The sequence below is a fragment of the Hippichthys cyanospilos genome, chromosome 8 (assembly GCF_059441005.1).
Source record: "Hippichthys cyanospilos isolate Australia breed blue-spotted pipefish chromosome 8, RoL_Hcya_1.0, whole genome shotgun sequence".
NCBI classification, from domain to species: Eukaryota; Metazoa; Chordata; class Actinopteri; order Syngnathiformes; family Syngnathidae; genus Hippichthys; species Hippichthys cyanospilos.
Window position 1 is genome coordinate 1,853,657 of NC_142376.1, and position 26,351 is coordinate 1,880,007.

Sequence of the window (26,351 nt, forward strand, 5' to 3'; positions counted from 1 at the left end):
ACACACACACACACACACACACACTCGACCGTATAGCCTACAATTAAATGAGATCATCTGCATTTTTTTCTTGTGTTGGCCCGTTTGAAAAAAGTCATCTGAAATGTCTCACTGCAATAGTGACCTGTCACATGTTGTGCGTATTTTAACGGGAAGACAAGCAGTCACACGCACACACGCATATGCACACACACGCGCATACAAATGGAGTGACAGAGGTTGTCAGTGAGTAAAAATCATCGTAATTGCAACGGCTCGGTCTCGGCGCAGCGTTTAGTATCGCAAATAAGTAATAATTTGCTAATGGTAACATTATGTTGAGTCGGTTTCGGGGCAATTAAATTGAGTGATATTTACATATGCCTAATGAATCACCGTCCGCGGCAGTTGAGGCCCTCGTGAATATTCATGCAGGCATTTCTCTGCGCGCTCGGCGCCCCCTCCCCGCTCGCGCCGCCGCCGTTTATAAACTGAATTATGGCTGATTTGCCCTTTTCAAAAGAGCAACATGGCGGCGCCGGCGCCCGCGAGGAGGCGGCCCAACAATAACGTCTGATGATAAACATGTTTTAGTGGGGCGCGAGACGGCCAAATCCGGGCCCGTTTACAGCTGGGCCCGTAATGAGCGTTAATAAAGTCGAGGCCAACGCGCCTGCCTTTCACCTGTCAGGTGTCGGATCAACAGGCGGCATTAGCCGCCATTCAACGTTTAGCGCGACGTTTGTCATGCTAATGTCGGCTTAGTCTTGAAAACTACACGTGCCGGGGGGGGGGGGGTCAATCATAGGTTACATCAAAGCTCGGAATAAACGCTTTTACGTGGCTGTATGTGAGGCGAAATGAGCAATTCGCACCTCATAACACAAAAGTGAAAAATGCTAAGATATCCGACTGAAAAATGTATACTCTTAGATAGATGCTTGTATATTTGCAGATTAGGGTCATTTGTCGGAACTGATGGACTGTGACGCACGGAGACATCGAAAACATTTCAAATACTAAGAGATTTTTGTGTTATTTTGCTTTTTAAATAGGCTTTGAATGAATAAATCGCTTGCACGTAATTGAGAAAAGCATTCTGGGATGCCTAGGAGGTGAAGGCAATCAAGTAACCAATGAGAATATCGCAAAGTGGCTTTAATTAGAATTCTCACTTTAAGTGTGATAATCAAGAATTATTGCAAAATTGTCACTCAAAAGTGAGAATTCCCAGAAGAATTCTGAGAACAATCAGAATTCTCACTTTAAATTGATCATTTTAATCCACACTTGTAAGTTGCTGTATATGAGGTGAACTGAGCATTTTGCACTTCATCAAAGCGCTAAAGTAAGGAGCAAATGCTAAGACTTTTGCTATGGCGATTTGCGGCTATCCTACTGAAAATTCCACACTCAATAGTAACTATACTCACATATTTTCGTAGCGGGCAGTTGGTCGGTACCGGCGTTTTGTTGATGGACTGCCAAATGACTGAAACACTTTAAGTATTAAAAGATTTATGTGTTATTTTGCTTTATTAAATATGATTTGTATGAATAAATCGCTTGCCTGTAGTTGAGCAAAGCATTTTGGGATGCTTTGAATTGCAAACTTGAGCATCATATTTGAAAAAAAAAAAGTATTAAATACATCAACAAGGAGGAGTGGACTATGACATTTACAATTTTTAATGTAGTATAAAATATTTACGACATTAGTCATGTTCTTTGGGTGTTTGCACAACAATCTTGATCTTTAGTGTTGACTTGTCTGCACAAGACATGTTTTCAAAATTACATGATACCAGATGTGATCTTTTTTTTTTTATAAACTCTTGAAAAGTTGATTATATCAATTATTTAATTGTTGCATTGTCCCATTTTCTAGTAAAAACCCTTCAAGCCACGAAAGCTGCTCCTCAAATGAAGTCATTGATTGGCAAAATCGCTCCGCAAAAGAAAAAATAAAAAAAAATCATCATGTATTAATGATGCATTCACGGGCTGCTTGAACCTTCACGTGTATCTGCCTCCCCCTAGTGCTTTTTTTTGGTTACTGCCGCGTTGCACGATTACTCGCTCCGAAGGCAATTTACTGAGGAAAAAAAAGAAAAATAAATTACAGCGGACTTTTGCCCAGTCGTATGTTTGTTTTGGGATAATTATAATAATGCACTTAAAGTACCAAACATACAAAAAAAAATATATATATATATAAAATCAGTGAGTCTGGGTTAATGCGATTCCTCGTCTGGCCCCTCCCTCCTGTACACGAAGCTGACGTAGATGACGGAAGTTTCCGGCAGTTTGGGCAGCCGAAGGTCGGGGAAGGGCATGGTTCCGTCGCCGTCGATATGCGTCTGCACCGTGTAGACCTTGACGGCGGCGGCGCCGCCTCGCAGCACCGAGCCGTGGATGACGCCCAGCCGGGCCTGCTCGTGAAACTCCGCCCCCAGTTCCCGACCCAGGAAGATATCCTGCACCTGCGCCGCCGGCCGCCACCTCCACCCGCCGGCGTGGAAATGGAGGTCGTTGTCGCTCTCCGACTCCGTCTTCGTCCCGGACTTTGGCGGGAAGTCGACGACGCTCAGTCGCTCCAGGTGCTGCACCGCAAAGTGTTCCTCCGAAGGGGCGGAGCCTTCCCCGCCCCCGCCGCAGTCCGTCAGAGTGAGGTGCAGCACCTCCGAGTTGTTGAGCAAGCGGGCGGCGTTGCGGGCCGACGTGTACCACACGGTCAGGCGCCGCATGTGAAAAACGGGCGAGGGGTAGGGAGCCAGCAGGGGGCGGCGTAGGCTCGGCGGCGTGATGTCCCGGCAGCAGCAGGCGACCAGCGACGCCCGGCTGCACGCCGCCGGCTCCTGGCCGCACGAGTAGTAGAAGAAGCTGTCGTGCGTCACGTACGCCAGGTGGCGCTCCGAGCGCTGGGGCGCCACCGACGCCCACAGCAGGACGCACAGCAGGGGCGCCCGGGGGCCCAGGGAGCCCATGGCTAACGGGGGCGGGGCTCGGTCACCATCTCCACCAGCGTTGAGACTGAAACAACACGAAGAAACCAAACGTCGCCCCGAAGAAGAACGTTACCGACGAATTTGGAAAAGATCTGGAAAATCGGATGCTAATTTGGGTGCTAAAGTTTGATTTTGTTTGGTTTCACGAATTAAGTCACAATTTTGACTACAAATGGGGAAAAAACTTTTACTACCGTAAATTTTGGACTATGAAACTTTTTTCTCATGGTTTGAGCCCTGCGGTTTACAGTCCAGATTGGCAAATTTACAGTCTTTTTTTCTACCAGACCCCGGGGGACAATCCACTAACTACGTCATCGTCATCGTAGTCAACGTCGTCGTCATCATCATCATAAAAATATTTATGCGTTGGATACGTTCTTATAAAAGTTTATGATGTGTAAACTTGATATACAATTTGAAAAACCTTCCATCTCGATTTGCTTCGGTGCAACGAAATGTTTTCGCTCCTCCCGATTCATTTTTTAGCGCAAAACTAATAAACCAGATGAGCCTTTTATCGAAAATAGATTGTGATGCATTTTAATCCATATAAAAATTCGCAAATTGTTCTTAATATTGGAAGGAGGCTTGCATTTTTTTTTTTTACTTTCACCACGCAAAAATCTCCAGCGACATCATACCTGTATGTGACCCCACTCCCCCTTCTTTGGATAATAAAAATAACGTCCGATCACGTGACGTGACTTGTGCAAACTACATTTGAAACTTTATTTGAAAGCAAGATTTTCTCGCACGTCTCAAACGAGTGACAACAGATGGCACAAGAAGTTGGAAAAAAAGTCCCGGCGTAGGACGGAGCTTTGAATTGTGTTGGCACGCGCTGAAAATGAACAGCTGCAAGTAAATGCGGCGAACATGAAAAGACGTCGGTGCGGAAATAATCAAGCGCGCTAAATTCAGGACGGATCACTTGCACCGTTACGCGGTACAGTAAAATGATGAGGGTTGCGTTGGCGGAATGACAATTAGCTAGACACGTCCACACCTTTTCACTCATCTTGGTGGGGACTGGGCGGCCGCCATTTTGTCCGTGCTGCCCTCTGCGGTCAACTGAAATTGTCAAATTGCCACGCGTAAGTAACGAGAATTGCAAATGCGCAATAAATCGTTTTAAATAACGATCATACAATCGTTCTTTTTAAGTTACGCGTTGTAACTCATTTTATTTTTAACCCACTTTTTTTACCTTTTTTTTTTCAATTGAATAGCTCATAAGCTAACTCGGCAGGAGCTAGCGCCGCTTCCTAGCGCTTGAGCGCGTCCTCCACCGGATAAAAGACTGGCCCGCCAACAAGTGAGACATCTGGACTCCATCAGGTCCTTCAGTTTCCACGACGCGGCAGACGTTAACGTCTACCGCAGCACGGACACCTGCTGACCTCGTCAACCCGTTGTAAAAAAAAAATCCAGTACATATTTGATCGGATATGCCGACAGTGCGTTTTTTCCGGCCTCAGACCAAAAAATGGTGGTGTTGTTACTGGATAAGTGCTGACATTCCATTCCGTATGCTGCTTTTTATCAAATATTTCATGTTGGGGGAGTATGCATGTTTTTTCTAATATAAAAAATATGTGGAAGATCTTTATGTTTGAAGTAAAGCAAATGGAATATTTTGCTGTTTAGATTTTGCTCGTTTGACCCTCTGTCAGCCACATAAGACGTGTTTTGACGCACAGATGTGAATTATATCAACTGTATTTATACTTCAAATAATTACCCTTACAACAACTTTACTCGGCTGTTAGCCAGTGCCTGTTGCAGCTAACGGCAGCTGGGGTTACCTGAGCTTGTTGCCGCATTATTTTCAATAAAAGAAGTGAGCAGACTGAACCGACGTCCGAGCACAGGAATATTACTAAAATCCAGAAGAAAAAATTACGACTTCTATGACCGATTCAATAAAGAATGCACCGGTTACAGAATACGGAAATGTATTTCATTTGACTCGTTTATTATTTGTGGTCTTTTGGCATATACCCGCAATCATAAACTTGATGAAACACGGATGCTGTTCAATTTTGGGTATTTATGGTAAAATGAACTTAAAAAAAACTACAGCTCGGAGCGCATTCAACAATACAGTGGTGAGGCGTTCACTGACCGCTCATAATGTGGTAAATCTTAAAAACGCTCAACTTCACGCACATGTAAATAACTTACGGGTATGAACACAACAAAATATTAGGAGTTTACAGAAATTGAGGTTTGTTTTATTTTGCTATAGTTTTTCCATTGTCGCTAAAGTGTCTGTGCGTCTTATACACGGTAAAATAGAAAATACCAGAATTGGACCCCAGAGAGTATTTGTATTATTTACAAGAGAAATATGGAGCTATTGTTCCATGAAAAAAAGGACTTTGAAATGTAAAGCGTTCTTTTATTTTGTTGGGCGTGCAGTGTGGTAGCAAGGTTCTCTTGCACTTGTCACCCCGCATTGAACCACACATGACTTGAAGGATGATTACAGCTGGCTGCAGACTGTTTTTTTTTTTTTTTTTCAAGTTTTTGCGAGAAGATTACATTTCCTGGTTTGGCAAAGCGTCCTTTCTGGCAAAGGCACGCAGGCTCACTTAACCGCCGCATTCCTGCTCTGGCCTTGAACGAACCCTGAGCGGAACAAAGCGGCGTCTTCCCGAAAAGCTTCCCCCTTGCGTCCTCTTCCCGACTTGGCATTCTAACGTCCGCGCAACGTGTCTCCAAGTTGTTTACGTCGCCCGTAGCCATTTTTCACGACGACAAAAAAAAAATTACAGCCTGCGCCGTGTCGCAGGCCCATCAGCGATTCTAAATACAGTTTGTGCGGTTTGAAATGAAAACCGGCGGTTGGCTGCTGTCTTTTGTTTCCTTCCATTTACAAATGTACAATCCCTTCAAAAGTATCGGAACAGCAAAGGAGTTGTGTTTGGCAATATCGTGAACGAGTTCTTAAAAAGTCTAAAAAAAACGTCTTAAATCCTTTAATAGAGGGTTGTCCAAGAATGCCTCCCTTTTTAGACTTTTTCAAATTCAATTCCTCATTCATGAAGGCACATATGCGAGTATGTTTTTGAAGGTATGTGCGAATCTAATTTCATATTTTCATTGCCGTGACCTAAACAGTATAGTTTTCAAAATAAGATCAAATTATTTGGAACTTGAAGCAACTATGCGTCGAGTCATGTTTTTCCATTATTTTGGCAAGTTTTATACACAAATGCACATTATGATCCCTGCAGTTGATCCAGAAATAAAAGATAAGATTTTACATGAGCTATTATCCAAAGCAATTTTGGATACATTTTGTGTAAATTCATCAGTTTATTTTTTTTCCTCCTGGTTTATCTGCAGGAAAATCGTATCACTAATGTCAAATATGCATATGTGCAAAGCTTGACAAAATACGATAATGAGTTCATTCAGACACAGTACAGCATAAGTGTGGAACTCCAGTCCTGGAGGGCCGGCATCCTGCATGTTTTCCGGTTTTCTTTCCCCAACACACCTGATTCAAATGATTAGCTCATTAGCAAGCTCTGCAGGAGCTTCCAAACGATCCCAATCATTTGAATCGGGTGTTTTTGAGGGAAAAGGTTTGAAAACATTTAGGATACCGGCCCTCGAGGACTGGAGTTCCACACCTGTGCAGTACAGCATTCTGCTTTAGTTCTTTTTTTTTTCCTATGCAAAAATGCTTTGCACTGGTAAGGGGGTACTTGGCTGAAAAAACATTTCCACAGGGAGTACATTCTTGCAAAAAGTTGAGGACTTACGCATGCCCGTTTTTGACTTGCCATATTGGGTTTTTTTTTCTAATTGAAAAACAAGCGGTTAAGGTTTAACACATGGGAAATAAAAGCCGAAATGATCTCTCGGCTCCTTTGCGTTTTCACCGTCAAGCCCGCATATGTTCAGCCTAGAGCAGGAATTTGAAAACGAATGCTAATAATGAAATGGAATATTCCTGTGAGGTTTATAGAATTGCATGGCGGGTCGTCCACAGGCATGAGCTCACGCACACGCCAGATGAATCTTCAGATTTGTCAGCAAGAACCCACAAGCGGAACATGTTTACTGTTTTTTTTTTCCTTCGCAAGACCAACGACTCGAATATGTATTTTAAGCGTGCGTAGCCTTTTAAGGGGTCAGAGCGGGTTCTCCTATGTACGTCTGCCGGAATAAAAACATCTCAATTCAAGTCAGCATCCACAGCAGCTGAATTGTTTCAATGCGAGCAGTCTATCGGCATAAATATATTACGTAACACGCTCACAGGAATGTATTGACGAGCGGACACAGTATAACAGTTGCTTCTCCTTCCACACACACACACACACACACACACACACACACACTTAAAGCAACGTTATTGCTATGTAGTAGTAGTAAGTATGGAAGTTTGTAACTCACCGCCCAAGAGCTGCCGTGCGACTGCGTCGGCGTGCGAGGCACTACGGGAAGAAAAAGATCACATTTTGGCTTGACGTCAGGATGTGGGAAGTTTCCCGCAAAAGGAAGCTGGAGTATGCGCTGCTCCCATCCAAATCATTAGGCACACCCAAGCCCCACTTTGTGCACTTTTCAGTCTGCGCAAGTAAGTGTCCAAACTTTTTCCTGTTTGGAAAAATCCAAGCAATCAAGGCCCACCTTTGAATTGGTTTTGTCAACGTTCATTTGTCAAGCACGCTGAAATCAATTCATCAATCAATCATTTCATGTGCATATTGTTTTTTTTTTTTTTTTCTGTACTGGATATCATTGTGCTTTTAGGAAAACTTTTACCTAAATATATATAATATATATAAATAATATAAAATTAAAAGAAATCATTTAATATATATAAAAAAAATATTATATATACAGAGATATGTCTACATTTTATATATATATATATATATATATATATATATATATATATATATATATATATATATATATATATATATATATATATATATATATATATATATATATATATATATATATATATAGCTATACAAATACCTAAATATAATATAAATTATATAAAATAAATAACATTATGATATATTTTATAATATAGTAATATTAATATACATCAAGGATGTAAATTCTGTCAAATAAAAAATATACATATAAATAAATATAAATATATAAATAAAAATATACAATATATAGCTAGTGCATCGAACAGCATCTAAATTTCATCCCCACATTTTGAACTGAAGTACCACCTCATAATCATGGTCATATTATAAGAGTGTGTACAATGTTAATGTATGGTTTTGTTTCATTTTTTTCCGTGTTTTTGTACAACACCAATACTGTAATTGAATTGCACTGTTTGAAATGTATTCATAAATATGGAAGCTATTCAAACATATACATATATACATACATACACATTATTATTATTTTGTTTTTTATTGACATCCAGTATAATATTTTAACATTTCACACTAACAATTTCTTTATCAGTAACAAACCAAAGAACAATATAACACAAATATATGCAATTTATATCAGGCATTGCAGATATATATAACATCAATACAATTAATATATACAAATGACAGATTTTACTGAAACAAATTAGAATGCGGTGCATGTCATGTTTTCTTTCTTATCGTTCACAAACTTAAGAGACCCAAAAAAAATATTACATACCAATTTTGAACACTTTAAAACATGGAGTGAAATTAAACAGTTTGGCTTCGTGAAATTGAAAAAGTAAATATTATTTTTCTTAAAGTGATTGCCGTACAGATGACGTAACTACCGGAAGTCATGCAACAAGCGGAAGTCGTATCCTTAAGAACTCCTGAGCGGATCCGATCTCAACGCAGCAGTGGTTGTGTTAGCGTTAGCTTCGTTAGCACAAATATCGACACACGCAGGCGGATCTCAGACGGTCGGTGCTGGCCAAAACATTTCAAAAGGCACATGTGGTGGACGTGTATGAATCCTCTTCCCGTCCTTTTCTTCGTCTTGGGAATCGCAACTGCTTACGGTAAATCGTTTAGCGAACACATCGGGACGCGACTAATTCTCGCAATTTTACCTGTAAACTGACAGTTACAATTTAGGGGAATTCTGAGCCGCGAATAATTCCTGGCAAAACTGTAAAAGACCTTTGTGTTTACAGTACTAAAGTTCATTTTATTGTCACGCCGTGTTAGTGAATAAATGAGTGGGCGAAAATACTCTTTTCCTTCCTGAAAATGGTAATTAGCATGGTCCCATTTTGATCATTATTGCTACAGTGCAGAAGATAGTGAGAAACGCAATTTCGATTCCTTTGTATGTTAAGCACATGTGAAGAAATTGACAATAAACTTGACTTTGACGGTTAAAATCCTTTTGTCGACAGATTATAACATTAACGTGCCCATTTAAACATATCGCATTATAATGGTAATTAGTCATGTTGTATAATTACGCAACATTATAAGCACCTACTTTTATAATGGTAATTTGTCATGTTTTGTTGTTGTTGACGTTGGCGGTTGACTTGCAGCACTTCCCCAATTTGGTTTTCAGTTTTACTCAAGACTTGAAATTCACAATCCAGGCAGGCGCAATCAGCCCTGTTGAAAAATCATACAAATCGACCAAATCGGTCGCCATTCAAACGAATGCAATGCAAACACAAAAAATAATTGTGTGATGACAACCATGAAGAGGCTGTGGAAGGTAATGTGCCAAAGCTGCATAAGTTCTTCTTTATTGACTGCTGAGCACAATATCACTTTTTTTAAAGTTTGTTAACCTTGTTTTTGTCCTTGAACAAATCCTGACTATGTCAAAATAGCTGCTACTTCATAGTTTACCCCTCAGTGGGACAAAAAATATAAATGTGCCAAATGACTCCTACCATGCAAGATGTGCATTGTTACAAGCTGTTTTTTGTTTAGTTTTTTTGGTTGTTTGTTGTTGTTGTTGTTTGTTGAACAGTGGGTCAAAAAGGGAGCTTTATTAGGTACACGTTTTTTTCTATTTTTAAGTCTTAAACACGCAATCATTTTCAGGATTTTAGGGAAATTTCTGGGGTAAATTATATTCTGTGTTAATTTCAATTTACGATAAATTGTGAACGTATTCATGACTCCTCAGTGATTAATTCAACCAGTTTATTTGTTTGATAATGTAATCAATTTTCAATTTGTCATTAATCCACATCATCAAAGTGCTTGATTTTTTTTTTAATCACTAGTTATTTGGCAGCAACCTGTTTCGTGGAAATTGATCCACTTTGTTATGAGGAGGTGTGCAATTTTCATTTTTTAAACTTAAGCATAACTGAAAAATACCTGTCACTTGGTGAATAAAAAGTTCACTTATGTTTGTCTTAATATTTTGTTGTTTTTGTCTTGTTTACGCAAGCATTTGCAATGGGGTCTTTGGAAAATTTGCTTTCCTAAAAGTGGCCCCTGACTCCAAAAGTTTTGCGAACCACTGACATATAGCACACATTTATGCAAATAGATGAGTTTTTCATCAAATATTTTTAGTAATGTTCTACAGGAACAAAAGGGCAAGCTTGTGAGTTTGTGAATGGGGATTCTGAATGTGCAGCCTGGGTTCACTACTGCTGTATTGCATAATGCAAAAGCCAAAATGTCAACAGTTGAAATGGTGGTGTATTCCCGTAAAGTCCATAAACCGCGTGTCTTCGTAAACGTGCGTCAGGGCTTTCCTGAGTAAATTGGCGTTTACTTTCTTTTTCACTGTGCATTGTGAGGTGTAACCTTGCCGCCTTAGATGCCCGCACTGATCCTCAGCCTTGAACGCGTTTCTCTTTCTGTTCGAAAAGCAGATGCCTTCTCAGCGTGTTTTGGGGGCGTCTGTGCCGAGCTCCCCTCGTCTGGTCCTAAAACATACACGTACAATACAGTATAAGCCACATCACTGATATGTAAACCTTCCCACGGCGGTTTGATAGGAAGCGAAAGGAAGCGCTGTGGTTGCACAGTGCAACTTTTTGCCGCGCTAACCTCACCGCTGCGGTTGTATTTCGCCTCATCATGTTTTGACTTGCTTATCTCGGGGCGACAAAATAGAAGAATCACATGTGTGAAATGCGACAAAATGGAAGCAATCACGTGTGAAATGATCCATTTTGCATGCTTTTAAATTACAGTGACACGGATGAAAATCCTCATCTTTTGAGTATAAATAATAAAATTCTCAAACGTTATATATGGAGGATAGCTGACGCCCTTGACTCGTGCTTATCTAATATTAAAGGGACACTGTGTAAAATGTAAACCGTTTTTCATTAAAAGGGAATACATGAAGTGATTACAAATTTCAAAAACTTGCAAATAAATGTGTTCTTAATGACCAACAGTATGTTTTAAAGATAATCCTCGGTCTAGTTATCATTAAATTACTGTATATTACATGGAGGCTGCCATGTTTGTTATGGACACAGACAATTATAAATTCAGCACAATTATAAATTTCGCTGGTTTCAAAAGTAGGTGAATGTGTGACAATCAACTTTAAAATTGACAGTCATAACAGCCCTCCGACAGAAACTACAAGTACAATTTGGCCCACGATTACCACACTTGAATCAATTAAATACAAAAGAAATGTAAGCACCTTGAGTAATATCGGATTAAGACACCCCTAAAACTCAACTCTTAACCACATCGAAAGTAATATGTCCAAAATGTTTCTCTCCTCAGTGGCGCCCCCAAGTGATGTGGTCCTGCACTGCGGCAATCTGGTCAACACGGTGATGTGGCGATACGATCTTCCGCCGCCTCAGGGACTGCGATTCCGGGTGGACGTCGGCAAGGTGTTCAACTCTCAGGGGTTTGTGTCTTCTTTTTTGGACACTTGAAATGCGATTTGCCTTTTTCCCCGGTGCCGTCAAAATGAAGGCGAGAGCAAAAATACAAGAGGAAAAATGATGTGTTGCATTGTCTTCCCTGTAGTGATGTGGGTCCCCTGTGGGTGGACCCGCCCGACCTCCAGGCGGACGTGTCCTTCCTGTCGGACCAGAGGGAGGACTACTTCTTGGCGGTGACCGCCGTCCTCGGGGAGGAGGAGTCTGAGGCGGCTCCCGCCGACGGCATCTCCTTCAGCTACTACATGGACTCTCCCGCCAATCAAAAATGTCAGAAAAGACCAACCCTCTCGCCGTCTTTCGGCGTCCTCCCAACAAGCTGACTGCTTCCCGTTTGTCCTTCCAGGCTCTTTGGATCTCCCGCCCGTGACCGTGTTGGACCAGCGGGACAACTCGATCCTGCTCAGCTTCCAGCACCCGTGGCTCGCTTACCAGCACGCGCTTGCTCCCAGCGCGCTTTCAAAGAGGAAGAGGAGACACGAGCGGCCGGACGAGCCTCTGCCCCTCTTCAAATACGACGTCATCCTGAACAAGGTACCTGAACAAGGAAATCAGCTATGTGAACCACTATACTGGCTTTTGTTTTGCATGTGTTTTCTTTGAGGGTTTTGGGAATTCGGCACCCGATTTAAGAACCATTGGAGAATAGTCAAACCCAGCAATTCACGGTTCAGGATTTGCAGATTTTTTTGGGAGGGGCTGTCTGTCTCCTTTCTTTTCTGATAACCACATGTAGAAACCTTTTTTGTCCCAGGTTTAAAATAAAGAAAGTTTTACTTTGGTGTCTGTAGCCAGGAAGAGTTGTTGTTGAGCAGGTTAACGAGTCCTTTTTCGCCACCTTGTGGATACTTGGCGGAATTACAGCAACAAGACTTGAGGGTGCTTATGTTCATTTTCTGAAATTAGTGGTTATCTTTTTTTTCTAAGGTAAAATTATTGTAATGTTCAAATTCGCCATGGGCATCATGTTGCACGCTGCATGGAAATCAGCTACGTGAAGATTTTGTTATGCTCAGGTTAAGATAAAAAAAAAATGGTCTGTAGGAAGGAAGTTACTCAGTTGAGTAGGTTAAATAGTCATCCTTCGCCATCTTCTGGGTACTTGGTGGAATTACAGTAACACTTTTTTTTTATTGGAGTGGTAACATGAACATTTTCTGAGATTAGTGGCTATTTTTTATTTTTTTTTTACTAGCGCGCCTGTCTAGTCATTTTTTGCAATCTTGTGGATACATAGTGGAATTACAGCAGGAGTAAGCATCGTCTCCATCCGGCTCCTCCCAGTGGCTTTGTCCATTTTACATGCTGCTTTCTTCAATGGCAGAAGCATCATAACCACCTTCGCTGCACGGAGGAAGTGTGTGAACACAGGCTGCCCGTGGATGGCAAGCAGCAGGAGCACTGCGCCGCCATCGCGGGCGAGCTGGAGCGGATCAGCGTTCTGGGCACGCGCGACTACTGCGCCCGGCCCGTGCGCGATAACAGTTGAGTGCCTTCGCTCGCGGCCCTCCGCTCCCCCCGTGACATCCTTTGATTTCTTTTTCTTTTTTGGCAGGACACGTCATCCTCCCCGTGACGGTGTCGCTGTTGGTCCTGGCCGCCGTCGCCGCCGTCCTCCTCATGATCTGCCGGAAAAAAACCAAAGCCTCGTCCAGTCTGCCACGCTCCCTGGTGCGCTCTTACTTGTTTTGATTTCTTTTCCTGACCTTTGACCCTGACCCTTTTCTGTGCGCCTGGCAGCAATTTGCCGTAACCCCAGAGGAGGCGCCCGCGGCGTCCGTCCCGGCTTCCGACTCGTCCGCGCCGCTGATGGTGGAAGAGCTGATGGAGGAGGAGCCGCCGGTGACGACCGACCAATCGGAACCGGGCGGAGAACCGCAATCGCGGCGAATGGAAGAGCCTCAAGCGTCGGGCGAGGGTAACGCGGGCGGGGGTGATGAGGAAGACCGGCGGCCGTACGCGGAGAACGACGGGACGATGGAAGACGAGGACGCGGAGGACACGGACATTAACCCCTACGAAAAACGCCAGGTTGTGGTCAAGATGGCGCCCGACGAGGAAGCTGAGGGCTATCGTGGCTAAAGGTTTGACTTTTTCTTCAAATGACCCTTGTTAACATTAGCACCTTAACTTCGCCGCTATTATTTAGCATTAATCGGACAACGCTAGGGCTGCACAATTCATCGAATTAAAATATTGGCTGCCACGATTATTTACGCTGGTCTTTGACGATATTAACGTTTCAAAAGCAGACACTACACGTCAAATCAAGCGCTTTGTCATCCTACCATCAGGGGGCAGTGTTTCCCACAAGTCTTGAGTTTTCTCACCCTAATCTATTATTTACCAGTGTGAAAGGGCACCGAGTTTCCCACTTGCTTCCTAATATATATCGTGCTAGCTGTTAATTGAGACCCATTTTGAAAAACTGGAATACATTCTGTTTGAAAGGACCGAACATGACATTTTGTCAATTTGCTTCAAAGTAAACAACGTGCTTGCTTCTAAGTAGGCTTAGGTTTCTTTTTTTTTTTTCCCATTGGTTTGCACTCAGCACGTAAGTTAATTATTTACTTTGGTTATTTTAGTTCATTCATTATTTGTAAGTATAAAGCCTTGAAGCCTTGTTTATATATACTGCTTGTGGTTATTATTTTGGCCATAATTGTGCAGCCCTGGTCAACACTGCTCCGATTCACTTAAAAAAAAAAAAAATATATATATATATAAATATTGTACTACTGGTGGGGGCTCGGCTCCAAGATGGACGTCAAAGGGGAATATTTGCATTTAGCCCAACCGACATTTAGCCAATCCGTTTTGCCAACTCAATTCTTCTCAAACTTTATACGTGGCAGCACTACTAACGGTGACTAATTTGTTCCGGAAATCATTTCCTTACGTACATTTTTCTTAAGTAGAGCCGCTTTTGACAGGTAACATAACATAATCCTTTCCAAGCTCCAAAAATGCTCCTAAACCCTTTTCAAGGAATGAATAAATGTAATCAATGCATCCAAAACCGCAACAAATACATATCATAATTACATTAGTGCATAATAATCATAGAGGATAATAGCCAAGAGGAACACACATAACATATGCACACTTCCCCTGTTCCATGATTTCATTATGACTTTTGCACTTCAACAGAATGACTCTAAAACGTGAAATCCCTTCCTTTTTTTTTTTTTATTGGGGGTAAAGGGACGTCCCCGTTGGGAAGTGCCAGTGGCAGAACGCTGTTGCGAGCGAGCCTGTCAAATGTCTTCTTACTAATGCACTGTTTTTTGGTTTTGTTTTTTGCTGCTCAACTTGTCTCTAAAATATGCAAATTTGTGGCTTTGGTTGTTCTCCGCATGCTGTCAGATTGTATGGAGAGCATTAGTATACGACACGTAATCGTCATTTCAGAACAATCTACGCAAGAAATCAGTAGTATCGATTTACAGTCTCTGTGCCTTTCTTGTCTCGTATAGTCTTGATGTTTAACGAATTCCTGAAAACATTTTCATGTCCTTGTAAGACTGAACGTGTGATATTTCGGCTTGACGAAACGATGATGATGGATTGATTGTAGCTGTTGCAAAAAAAAAATCGACAAAATAAATGCATGGTTTCTACAAAGAAGTCATAAATTAATTGGAAAATATGCGCATTCGATTTGCTGCGCCCCGTGCCTTCACATCCCCCCAAATTTTCTAGTCCTTGCTATAAAAAAAAAAGGCAATTTGTTCCAATTCATTTGCTCTCAATTTGAAAAGATTGGCGTATTGGATTTTCTGCACCCCGTTAAAGGCTCATGTTCCCCCTGAAGTGCCTTTACATGCCGCGAGATGTACTTGCATGGTCACACATATTTGGAAAGCCAATCTACCATAAATGATTCTCATCTCATAAAATATTAGGTTGACATTTGTTAGTGATATCTCTTGGTGGATTTTATCGAGGAGCTCTACAAGATCGATTGGGTGTGTAACTATATAGGACTTAACAAAATAAAAGCATATTTTTTTTTTATAAAAAGTCACTAAAATGCACCTTGGCAATATGTTCTATTTCATTTGCTCTTAATTTGAAAAAAATGAGCATTATATTAAATTTGCTGAATCTCTCGTCTTCATGTACCCCCAACATGTACTTAAATGGTCACAAATATTGGTAAAGCCAATGATGTCAGTTGTGAAGGATGCAAATGAGGCCGTGCGTGCGTGCGTGCGTGCGTGCGTGCGGCGCGTTAAGCCGGCGGCTGAAGAAGTTTGCTGACGGCTGACATTTGCCGTCTTCCCCCCGGAACCAAACGTGCCACCCAAAGCGCCGCCTTGTCACGCGCACGCGTTTGCTCGGATGTTCGCGGGCGGGTCGGCCTTCCTCTTTCGCGCGGGGTGGAAGTGGATGGCGCACGCTTCCAGTAAGAGGCCTCGTCGGCAATCCGCCATTGGCTTTGCAAAATCACACTTTTCCACAAATGGTGAATTATTCAACTTTTTGCGTATGCGTTGACTATGTTTGTTGCGCATTCCGTCGTAAAATGACAGAATCAATGTTTGGAATGTGTACTATGAATGTGAATGAATCGTAGATACAGTATATCTTTTTTATAATATTTTTCATTTATAAATCAAATTATTTCTTTGTATGTGTGTACATATCTATCTATCTATCTATCTATCTATCTATCTATCTATCTATCTATCTATCTATCTATCTATCTATCTATCTATCTATCTATCTATCTATCTATCTATCTATCTATCTATCTATCTATCTATCTATCTATCTAAAAAAAAAGCGCTTTGACATTTTTCACACACGGGCGTCTGTAGAAGGTTGTGGCGTATAAGTTAAAAAAAGAAAGAGGAAGAGCGCGCACGTTAAAAGGTAGGAGGCTCCTACCTTCCGCACAGTCGCCGGGTCGCACAGCGGGCGAAATGAGGAGCACGGCGATCGGATCCGTCCTGCTGCTCAACTTGTGGGCCTGCGTGGCGGCGGCGCCAGGTAAACACAATTCAAAGCCTCTCCAATTTTACGCTCGACGGTCTCATGTCCCGATCAGTTTTTCGGGGGATCTCCACAGTGTCTCCGGCTCCCCCCGCGCACGTTGAGTTTGACTCTGTGGATTTTAAGAACGTCCTTCGCTGGACGGCGCCCCCCAACAGCAGCGACGTGCGTTACCACGTCCAGTGGAAGATGTGAGCGCACGCGCACCAAATCCCATTTGGATTCATTTTTCCTGCTATTTATTTATTATTCTACATCTATGCTAAGTGAGTTTCATGCGGAGTTCCTCAAGTGTCCTTTCGAGGACCCTTGTGGAGTTGAGAATCTGAATCAAATTTCCAACAGTTGATCGATACAGTAGTTACTTAAGAGCAATTTTTGTATGAATTTACTCAATCAATGCCAAATGATCTTAACTTAAATGGTATCCCAAAAATATTTGTTTTAAAAAGTTAATAAAAAGTTGTTGTATATAAATGTATATATATAACGTCGCGTGGTATGATGTCACTGTCGGCCCGCGATCAGCTACGGAGACGGCCGATGGCGGGACGCCGACGGCTGCCGGGACATCGTCCGGCTCCGCTGCGACCTGAGCGCGGCGACCCCCGACCCTCGGGAGTGGTACTGCGCCCGACTGCGGGCCCGCTTCCCGTCGGGCGAGCGGTCGGCGTGGATCCCCTCGCCCAGATTCAACCCCCGCTGGCACAGTGAGCGCAAACGCGCCGCGTACCGAAACCCTCGGCGCCCGTCGAAACGCCCGCCTGGTTTTTCCAGCAAAAATCAGCGCCCCGCTGCTGAGGCTGAACGCCAGCGAGCGAGGCATCGCGGTCCGCGTGAGGACCCCCCAGGCCCTGGCCGCCAAGCTCCAAAGCGCTCTCCTGCACGGCGCGCTCGTCTACAACGTCTACCTGGTCCGACGGGGGGCCGAGGAGGTACGCCGCCGGGCCGCTCGCAAGCTTCCGCTTTGTTTGTTCTCAATTTGAAAAGATGCACTCAAATAAGTTAGCGGAAGGTTGCTTTTTTTTCACAAAATGGCCATAATGTATATAAGGCATTCCCCCCCCCAAGAAAACGCCCACCTATAGTAAGTTTTTATTTTTTTCGAAACATAAGCAACCATAAGGCTATATTTCTTTGAAACAAAAAAGAACGACCCTGTAAAGTAAGGCGTTTAAAAAAAAAAAGGAAACGGCCATGCAAAGTGAGGAATGATCGTGTAAAGAAAAAAAACGACCATGTAAAATAAAGCTTTTTTTTTTTCGACAAAAAAACTACCAATTATAGTCCCGCCTTTTTTTTCGCAAAAAAATGACTTAATATGAATAGTAAGGCTTTTTTTTTTTGTCAAAAAAAACACCACATATTTTAATTTTTTTTTTTACAAAAAATAAATGAACATAAGGCTTTTTTTTCTTAAAAAACATGTAGTAAAGCATGCAAAGTAATGTGATTTTTTTAATGACCACGTATCAGTATTTTCTTAAAAAATTACCACATATAGTAAGACATCTTTTCTTAAAAAAAAGACTAATAAGGACCCGGGAATGAATGTCGGCTGTTTAACCCCCCCAGGAGGTATTTGAAGTGCCTTGCTGCTCAGGGAAGTTGGAGGTGAACAAAGTGAAGCGCAAGACGGAATATTGCTTCCAGGCGCAAAGCGTGGCTGGGCTGCAGGGACGCAGGAGCGCTCGCGGAGCCGCAAAGTGCATCACCACGCCATGAGCATGGCAAGACGCGCGCACGCGCGCAAGCTTTTTCTATCGTAGTGGGGACATCCCGTCGACATCTTGAATTCAAAATCCAATTCAGACCCGCGCGACAAAAGCAAGGTCCCAACATGTTGGCTCCACAAAAATGCGGCCCCCACAAAGACTGTAAAAGACGGGTTTCGTCCCCACGTGGAAAGAGTAAGGCTTTTTTTTTTTGCAAAAAATTACCACATATAGTAAGGCTTTTTTTTTAATTGACCATGTATAGTAAGGCCTTTGCTTTTTTTTTTCTTTCAAAAATTGACCATGTATATTGACTTTATATTGAGGCTTTTTTGTTAAATAAAAAAACGAACAGTAAGGCTTTTACTATTTTTGCAAAAAAAAAAAAAAAAAGTATAGTAAGGCTTAAAAAAAACAACCATGGTAAGGTCATTTTGCGTATGTAAGGCTTTATTTTTGCCAAAAGAAAAAGCTACGGCATAGTAGATGTAAGTAGGGAAGGACTAGTAAGGCATTTTTTAACAAAAAAGAAAAAAAAGGAGCATGTAGAGTAAGGCTTTTTTTTTTTTGAATAGACAACCATGTACCGTAAGGTTTTTTTTTTTCAAGCTTGTGTTATGGTTTCAAAGAAAGGTGTTACACTAGGATTTGGGGTTCAAATGAAGGTTTTGAATTTGTGTTTGAAAGTGTGGCTGTAAACTAGGGTTCGGCTTTTAAATTTGGGGTTTGGAAATAAAGTTGGGGGTTCCAAAAACGAGACATGTTTTGGCAAGTTGATTTTTATTAAGCGGCCGAAATTCTGCCATTTTTGCAAGCTTCCGAGAGAGCGTTTGCGCGGATCCCCCACGCGCAGCAAATCGCTTGCGGTCCCTTTGGGCTCCATGAGCATTGCTGGATCCCTCCCAAAGTTTTCCCGCGGACGGTTTCACGCGCTGTGTTGCGCCAGCTCCCGGGCTTCCTTCACCAGCTCCGTCAGGCCGGACCACATGGCCACGTCGGCCGGCGCCACGCCCATCTTCTCCATCTGACCAAACAAAATAAACAAGGCGGAAAATCGGCCGGCGGGCGAGCGGGCGGGACCGGGCGCCGCGGCCGCCCACCTGTTCCCTCAAGTACTCCACGTCCAGAGCCAGCTGAAGTCGGATTTTGGCGTCGTCCGAGGGGCCGCCGTTGGCGGCGGCGGCGGGGTTGGAGGAGGCGGCGCCCTTCCTGGCTTGCTTGAGTCGCTTCAGGCTCTCTTCCATCTTCCGCACCGAGCTCAGGACTTCGAAAATGGTCTCGTAGTACCTGGTGCCGAAGGTCAAATCGGTAGCCGTTCGGCAGCGATTTGAGGAGCGAGAAAAAAGCGCAGGCGGCCGTCTCACCTCCGCGTGCATTCGGAGAGCGCCAGCGTAAGCCAGCGCCGCACCGTGTCCGCGTCCAGGAGGCCCGTCGCGTCGCTCAGCAGCTGATGGAACGGCCGCAAGGCGTTCTCCATGTACGCCGACGCTCGCGCCGGCGCCTCCTGCCCACGCCGTGTGAAAGAAGGTGGGGGAGGAAAAAAGATGAGGGCAGAGGAACAGGAAGTTAGACGAAGAAAGGAAAAAGAAGATGAAGAAAGAGGGAGAAGATGAAGGCAGAGGAACAGGAAGAAGGAACAAGGCGGGGCTTGCCTGCGTCTCGACCCACCTTGTTGGTCCTGCGGTAGAGGCGCGGCACCTCGGCGGCGCTCTTGAGGAAGCGGCAGCTGCGCTCGCTCAGGTGGCGGGTGAGGCGCGCGCCCACGGCGGGCTGGCAGTCCCCGAGGCCCGCCTCCGACTCCCGCAGCGCCTCTGACGGGACAAAAAGCGCCAGCGTCCACCGCCCGCCCCCCTTCCCCTCGTCCGCTTTTACCTTCCACGGCGGCCACGTTGGTGAAGCCAATGTCTTCTAGTCGCCGCCTGACCATCTCCAACACTTCCGGCACCTCAAAAGGTTAGAAAAATGAAGCTCCTTCACTCACTTTGACACAGTTCCCATAGTTTGCGGGTCTTACCTGCCGGAGCAGTAGGTCTACGTCGGCGGCCATGTGGACCAGCCGCCGGGCGGAGAGGGAGGCGGGGCCTCCGCCCTCGCCGCCCGCCTCCTCCAGCGAGGTCCTGCTGGAGGCGGACGAGGCCGAGCTGGGCGGGGGCTTGCCGGGGTCTTTGCCCGCCTCGGGCGGGGCGGTCCCGCTCAGCGCCTGCGCGGCGGGCAACGGCTGAGTCTCCCGAGCGGCGGCGGCGGGGGGGCGGGGCAAAGGCCGACCTCCTTGAGGAATGTGACGTATCGCGAGTAGAGCTGCAGCGTCAGCTTCCAGAAGCGGTGGGCCAGCGGCGCCAGGTAGACTTTGTCGGACCAGCAGCGCGTCAGGCAAGACCGCAGCGACGCCGACGCCCGGAGGTGGTACCCGCTGTCGGCTGCAAAATCGTTCGCGACGCGCTCCGGTTCAAAATGAGAAGAAGCAAAAGTAGCTTTTGCCAAACTATATCCTCACATTTATACTTATTTGTTTGTATTATTGAATTCATTCTTAAACACAAAAGGCACTTATTTATATTTGTGTGTTTTTTTTAAATTCTTTTCTGAGCGTTTGGGTCTAAGAATTGCTGATACTAAATGAAAGACGCGGTAATCTATTCCTTTAGTACTTGAAGTAATCAATTACAATATCACTGATATGCATCAAGTAGTTGATTAAAATCCATATAGTGCTTGTTGCTTGACGAGTGGCTTTCAAATGAAGAGCAAATGTATTGGAAGATGATGTCACTCCTTGTTAAATTGAGTTCTAGTTTATGATGTGACCAAGCATGGTGATGAGCGACACCATTTTTGATGTTAGGCAAGGGGCCAACGGCGCGGTGGAAGAGAAAACCAAATATGGAACGGACGATACGCACCCGGTGCCGCCTCTAAGCCCTCGCTGATGGCGTTTTCTAGGCTTCCTGCTATTTCCTTGTACCTGCGAGGGCAGAAAGCGACTCATTTCCATTTTCTTCATTAAATCGTAGCAGACGAAATGAGCTATTTTAAAACACAGAATATTGCTAAACTCACCAGTATAAAATAAAAAAATAATAAATTAATTAAACGGTTAAAATATGTATTGATACCGGTGATTTTACATAGTATGTTTTTTATTCGTAAAACAAGAGTATCGATACATTTTTTCAACCTAAATGTCGAAAACGCGTCTCTGAAATTTAACACATATTCGACATTTGCGGTAAAAAAAAAAAAAAGATATTGCCAATGCTCATTTTACTCAGTACATTCTGTCATTGTAAAATCTAACAGTATCCCAGCAATTTTTGGACTGTAATTGTAGAAACATTCTAGCAACCGAGTGGCGGCTATTTTACCGTAAAACGGATTTTTTTTCTTATTTCCAGTGATTTTACACTGTACATTTTGTAAAATCAACAGTATCCATTTAATTTTTTGACATAACGGTCCAAAACGTGTTAAATTACAGTCACACATTTTGATCATATACGGTCAAAATTGCCATAGATACTGTTGACTTTATACAGTACATTTTGTATGTGTAATATCACCAGTACCAATTTTTTTTTTACCGTAATTGTAGAAAATTTCCGGCAACCAAGTTAGAGGTATTTTACCGTTACAAACACGCTTTGTTTTTTTTGAAACAATAATTTTACACATTTCGTAACTGTAAAATCAACAGTACGGATACAATTTTCTTTACCCTAAATGTGGAAAAGGCGTGACGGTAATTTAAGGGCGCGGCATTCTGCGACACGCCCCGGTCCATTTTACCTGAGCTGAAAGTAGACGGGCAGGTTCCATTTATGGCGGAAGGCGGCGTACGCCGGGTGCGCTCGGAGTCGCCGCACGCTGGCCTGCGAGCCGCACTGCCGCTCCAGGCCGCGCACGAAGGCGGCGCCGGCGCCGTAACGCTGCCGAGGGCGAGGGCCGAGGTGAAGCGAGGAAACGGCGGGCGTGCGGGCCGGGCCGCGCCCTCGCCCCCACCTGGTAGAAAACGTCGGGGTTCCCGGGGTTGAAGAGGAAGGGCAGCCTCTCCTCCATGGCTTTGGCCATCTCGGGCCACACCGAGTTGACCAGGAAGTCGTAGCCGGGAACGATGTCGCCTTTGTCGCTAGGGGGGGGGGAGAAAAGCTAAATTTCAACCCCGACGTTTGCTGGTTTCGGTGCCGCGGACGGGAATTTTCGTCGCGTAAAATACGAAGAATTCTTAGCGCCCGTATTTTCGTTTTTGAAACGGATGGACAGGTGGCGCTCGTGGCCGGCGCTCCCCTTCGCCCTCGCGGCATTGGAATGACCATCATTTCTCTGATTTTTTTTCACCATCTCCATGGGGAACACCACGAGGGAGCTGAAGTTTCCAGCAGATTGATAGAACGTCTCAAATTTCAAAGCATTTTCTACGTGATTGCAGCTAGATTTTGCGTACAAACGTAATCAATGTCCACATTTTGGACCATATGGTACCTTTATAAAGACAATTTTTGAGAAGCATTTAAATAGAATTTATGGCACTAATTTGACTGCGATTTTCGCTACATTGCGTTGAGCCAGTAGGTGGCGATAGAGGGCGGTTAACGGCTATGTCTTGAAGTGTCACCGTCACGTCACAGACTACACAGACGCTCCATGCTTTTTTTTTCACCGTGGTTCGAGCGCCGTATAATGGGATTATAAGACGCACGGTCATCTTTGGAGGAACCTTACAGTCGGAAAAGGCGGTAAGAATCTTTGTTCTTTTTCGTCCTTACGAACCCGGACATGGCTCCTCCGGTTACTTCCCTCAGGAGCCTGCAGTGATGAGGAACAAACTCCAGCAGCCTGGAGTACATCAGCTGAAGACCGTCGGGACCGGACTTGACCGCGTCCTCCACAATCACCTACCGGGAGAAGGGCAAAGGGGGGTGACGTCTCGCGCGGCAACGGTGGACTCCGCTTCCGAGTCCGGGCGCATTTACCCGATCGGTGAAGGGCTTGACCAGCACTTGTCCCACCAGCGCCTCGGCGTCTCTCGTCTTGTCGATGGTGGCGTACGTCCTGAGGCAGTGGCGCACCATGTCCACGTTGGACGTCTGAAGGCCCTCGATGAGCAGGCCCTCCAAAGACTGCTGCAGCATGGAGGTGATGCCGGCGATGCGCTGGAGACAGGGGTCCGCGCCAACGTTTGGGTGGGTTCCCCGAGGCGAAAGCCGGACCGGCCGCACCGAGACTCACGGGTCGGACTTTGTCCAACAGCGGCATGCCTTTGCTCTGCACGGCGTGGAACTGAAGCTGGTTGAACTCGGTGGCGATGCGCTCCAAGATCTGGCCTGCTAGCAAGGGGCTGGACGCCGACAGAAAGACAGATGATGTCATCCATTTAGGACACGATTTACACATATCTGCAGGTTGAAGGAAGTCGTCGGATCTCCTACGTTAACTGCCATTGAGGACGAGAGACACCAAAAGACGACAATTTCATTATTGGCTCTTAGTACCGTAACAGGAACAGTATGTTTCTCTTGTCAAATTAAGAGCAAATTAACTTGAACATGAAACAACTCTTGTAGTCCAGAGAATTTTGTTTACGGTGACTCTTTTGCACAAGGTATCTTATGACATTTTGTCAAGTTTTACACGGATGGGCAACGCGATCGAGGATGCGGTTTTAGAGCGTACGAGCCGAAAGGAAAACACGCTTCTCGATCTATATTATTTTTTAAATTTACCGAGAAACCGCTACAAAGGTAAATAGGAAATTGAACAACGGATGGTGCAGCAGCACTCTTTTGACTTTTGACTTTGTTTTTATTTAAAATTCAGGTGGTACTTGGCTAAACAGTATTTCACGGCATTTGCGTCCCAGAACAAAGGTTGAGAATCACTGACGTGCCGCAGACCCAAAAGGGGACGAGCATCGAAGGAAAAGAAACGCAAGACATTGGACACCTGTTGTTTTCCAATGAGTTGGACTCTTTAGGATTCTGCGAGTTGAGAATTTTCTCAATCTTCTCCACCGAGCGCACTACCTGGATCAGGCGCTGGACGCAAATCTGAAGGACGCAAGAAAATGCGGTGAAATCAAAAGGGATCTAAAATCAATATCTTTCTTTATGATTGCCACCTTTTTCTTCTGCAGGTCTTCCTGTTTGGACAGCTGCGCGTCAATGGCTTGGATCACCTCGCTGACGCACGACCGGAGGCTCTGCGTGGAAAAGTTCCATCAGCGCTACACTAACTGGCGTATGGAACGCAAACACATACCGTGACCTCTTCTCGAAGCTGCCCCAGCGGCACGGAGAGCTGATTGAGGGCTTTGTCCATTCCCACCTGAGACAAGACCACCAAAGACGTGTTAGAAGCAGATGCAGCGGTGATAATCCCGTCCGGTTTCATTTCACAGAATCAAGTCACCACACGCGTTATTTCAAGCCACTTCACATATGAATAACTTATGCAAACGTTGTCCTCGTGCATGAAGGGACCACTGAGCCAAGTGTGTTCTTTTTCAAGCGAGGACTCGCTGGATTTGTCCGTAATCATCTCCCTCATATAAAAAGCACAAAGACTGCAAGAAGCACTAACCAGATTGGTGGAGAGGTTGACAAAGTCAGCATAATCTTTGTTGATAAGCTCCACCATGGCTGTTTTGAGAAGCTTGTAGTAGAGTTCCAAGTCCTCCCTCATCTCCTCCAGCTGCACCTGCTTCCGACACTCGGCCACGAACTGATCCACGTCAAAGTCATCCTAAGGACGCGTTAGAAACAAACATTGAGCCTCTCGCGATGATGTAGTTCAAAGAAAATCCTTATCGCCTTTCGTATCGTTGTAATCGGTGACTGTAATCGGTATCTTAATTAAGATCGATAACGTGAATAAAAACACGCGTTACCTTCATAAAAACGTCCTTGTCGAAGCACAGAGAGTCCGGGCCCTTCGGTAAATTCATAATGAAGATTACAAAGCAGCTACAACATAATAAGCAAGAAAAAAAAGGGAGCTGCTATTATTTGGAGTCACTTCCGCAAACATGGCACATGACCAACGAAGAAGAGATTGTATTTTGGAGGACCACAGCGCGTCTTAGCGGGCGCCAGTAGTAAACTGCAGCGCGGTACTGCAATAACATCGTAAACCTTAAAAAAAATGTCTAGATTACCAAACAATAGGCTTTGTGTAAAAAAACTAATATAAATACTTATTTTAAAAGAACAAAGCTTTAATTCTGTTTTAGTCTTGTAGACTAGATATAACTGCTGTAAATATACATGCGACAAATGAATGAGTGTTCGTAAATCTTGGGCTTCGGTCCCTTTTTTTGTATGTATGTTCGAGGTAATAAATCTGACGGCAGTAAAATTGTCGGGCAATGCAGCAAGAGAAGCCCAACAGGATACGGGCTTGTAAAAGACGCGTTCAGGAAACACATGGACGTCGGACAAGCCAATCTCGGAGGAGAAAGTGGATTTGAAGCCTTTTGCACAACATTTTTTTCTTCCAATATCATATTCTGTATTTTAGCCAAGGGATGGAACACTCCTGGTAGTGTGATAAATAATTGGTAGCATTCTGGGTAAAATTTCAGCTCTTCTTTCAATACTTTCCAATTGATACAAATTGCCTGTGATATAAAGATCAAATTAATGGAAAATTATCGTACGATGATGTTCTGTGTGTGTCATGGTTTCTTTTTGTTTTCCTGTCAATTGCATGGCGTTTGCCCTTGTCGGCCACCGTACTAGAACAAAGAAACAAGCAGGCTCTTTTCAACGTGCCAGCTATATTAGTGTGTCACGTTCCCTGGTTTACATGAACGCACCA

The 26,351-nt window shown here is 44.1% G+C and overlaps 4 protein-coding genes across 8 annotated transcripts; 2 read left to right on the forward strand and 2 right to left on the reverse strand.

Annotated features, from left to right (window-relative positions):
• Positions 1-1,652: 1,652 nt before the first annotated feature.
• Positions 1,653-7,524, reverse strand: LOC148419801 (uncharacterized). Its single transcript, XM_088421645.1, has 2 exons — positions 7,401-7,524; positions 1,653-3,012 (listed from the first exon to the last, which is right to left on the reverse strand). The coding sequence occupies exon 2, from the start codon at positions 2,964-2,966 to the stop codon at positions 2,214-2,216; it is 753 nt and encodes a 250-aa protein (XP_088277771.1). The 5' UTR covers positions 2,967-3,012; positions 7,401-7,524; the 3' UTR covers positions 1,653-2,213.
• Positions 7,525-8,765: 1,241 nt separating this feature from the next.
• On the forward strand, positions 8,766-15,272 carry LOC148419802 (uncharacterized). The gene is made up of 7 exons (XM_088420978.1): positions 8,766-8,979; positions 11,663-11,792; positions 11,915-12,096; positions 12,173-12,360; positions 13,151-13,310; positions 13,382-13,497; positions 13,567-15,272. Exons 1-7 carry the CDS (start codon positions 8,913-8,915, stop codon positions 13,906-13,908), a joined length of 1,185 nt encoding a protein of 394 aa, XP_088277104.1. The 5' UTR covers positions 8,766-8,912; the 3' UTR covers positions 13,909-15,272.
• Positions 15,273-15,715: 443 nt separating this feature from the next.
• LOC148419803 (interleukin-22 receptor subunit alpha-2-like) lies at positions 15,716-19,299 on the forward strand. Of its 3 annotated transcripts, none has more exons than XM_088420980.1 (6): positions 15,716-16,297; positions 16,734-16,824; positions 16,904-17,018; positions 17,356-17,537; positions 17,605-17,762; positions 18,403-19,299. In XM_088420980.1, exons 1-6 carry the CDS (start codon positions 16,295-16,297, stop codon positions 18,550-18,552), a joined length of 699 nt encoding a protein of 232 aa, XP_088277106.1. In that variant the 5' UTR covers positions 15,716-16,294; the 3' UTR covers positions 18,553-19,299. The 3 variants fall into 3 exon arrangements, with proteins under 3 accessions (XP_088277106.1, XP_088277107.1, XP_088277108.1); XM_088420982.1 differs by having other exon boundaries at positions 16,230-16,237; XM_088420981.1 differs by having other exon boundaries at positions 15,716-16,824; positions 16,883-17,018.
• Positions 19,191-26,343, reverse strand: cog2 (component of oligomeric golgi complex 2). Of its 3 annotated transcripts, XM_088420964.1 has the most exons (18): positions 25,423-26,341; positions 25,116-25,277; positions 24,795-24,860; positions 24,655-24,735; positions 24,480-24,583; positions 23,766-23,874; positions 23,510-23,689; positions 23,307-23,431; positions 22,539-22,665; positions 22,326-22,465; positions 21,443-21,504; positions 20,808-20,959; positions 20,557-20,742; positions 20,415-20,487; positions 20,211-20,353; positions 19,907-20,046; positions 19,643-19,829; positions 19,306-19,566 (listed from the first exon to the last, which is right to left on the reverse strand). In XM_088420964.1, the coding sequence occupies exons 1-18, from the start codon at positions 25,477-25,479 to the stop codon at positions 19,468-19,470; spliced, it is 2,193 nt and encodes a 730-aa protein (XP_088277090.1). In that variant the 5' UTR covers positions 25,480-26,341; the 3' UTR covers positions 19,306-19,467. The 3 variants fall into 3 exon arrangements, with proteins under 3 accessions (XP_088277087.1, XP_088277089.1, XP_088277090.1); XM_088420961.1 differs by having other exon boundaries at positions 19,191-19,829; positions 25,423-26,343; XM_088420963.1 differs by having other exon boundaries at positions 19,193-19,566; positions 20,211-20,487; positions 25,423-26,342.
• Positions 26,344-26,351: the final 8 nt, after the last annotated feature.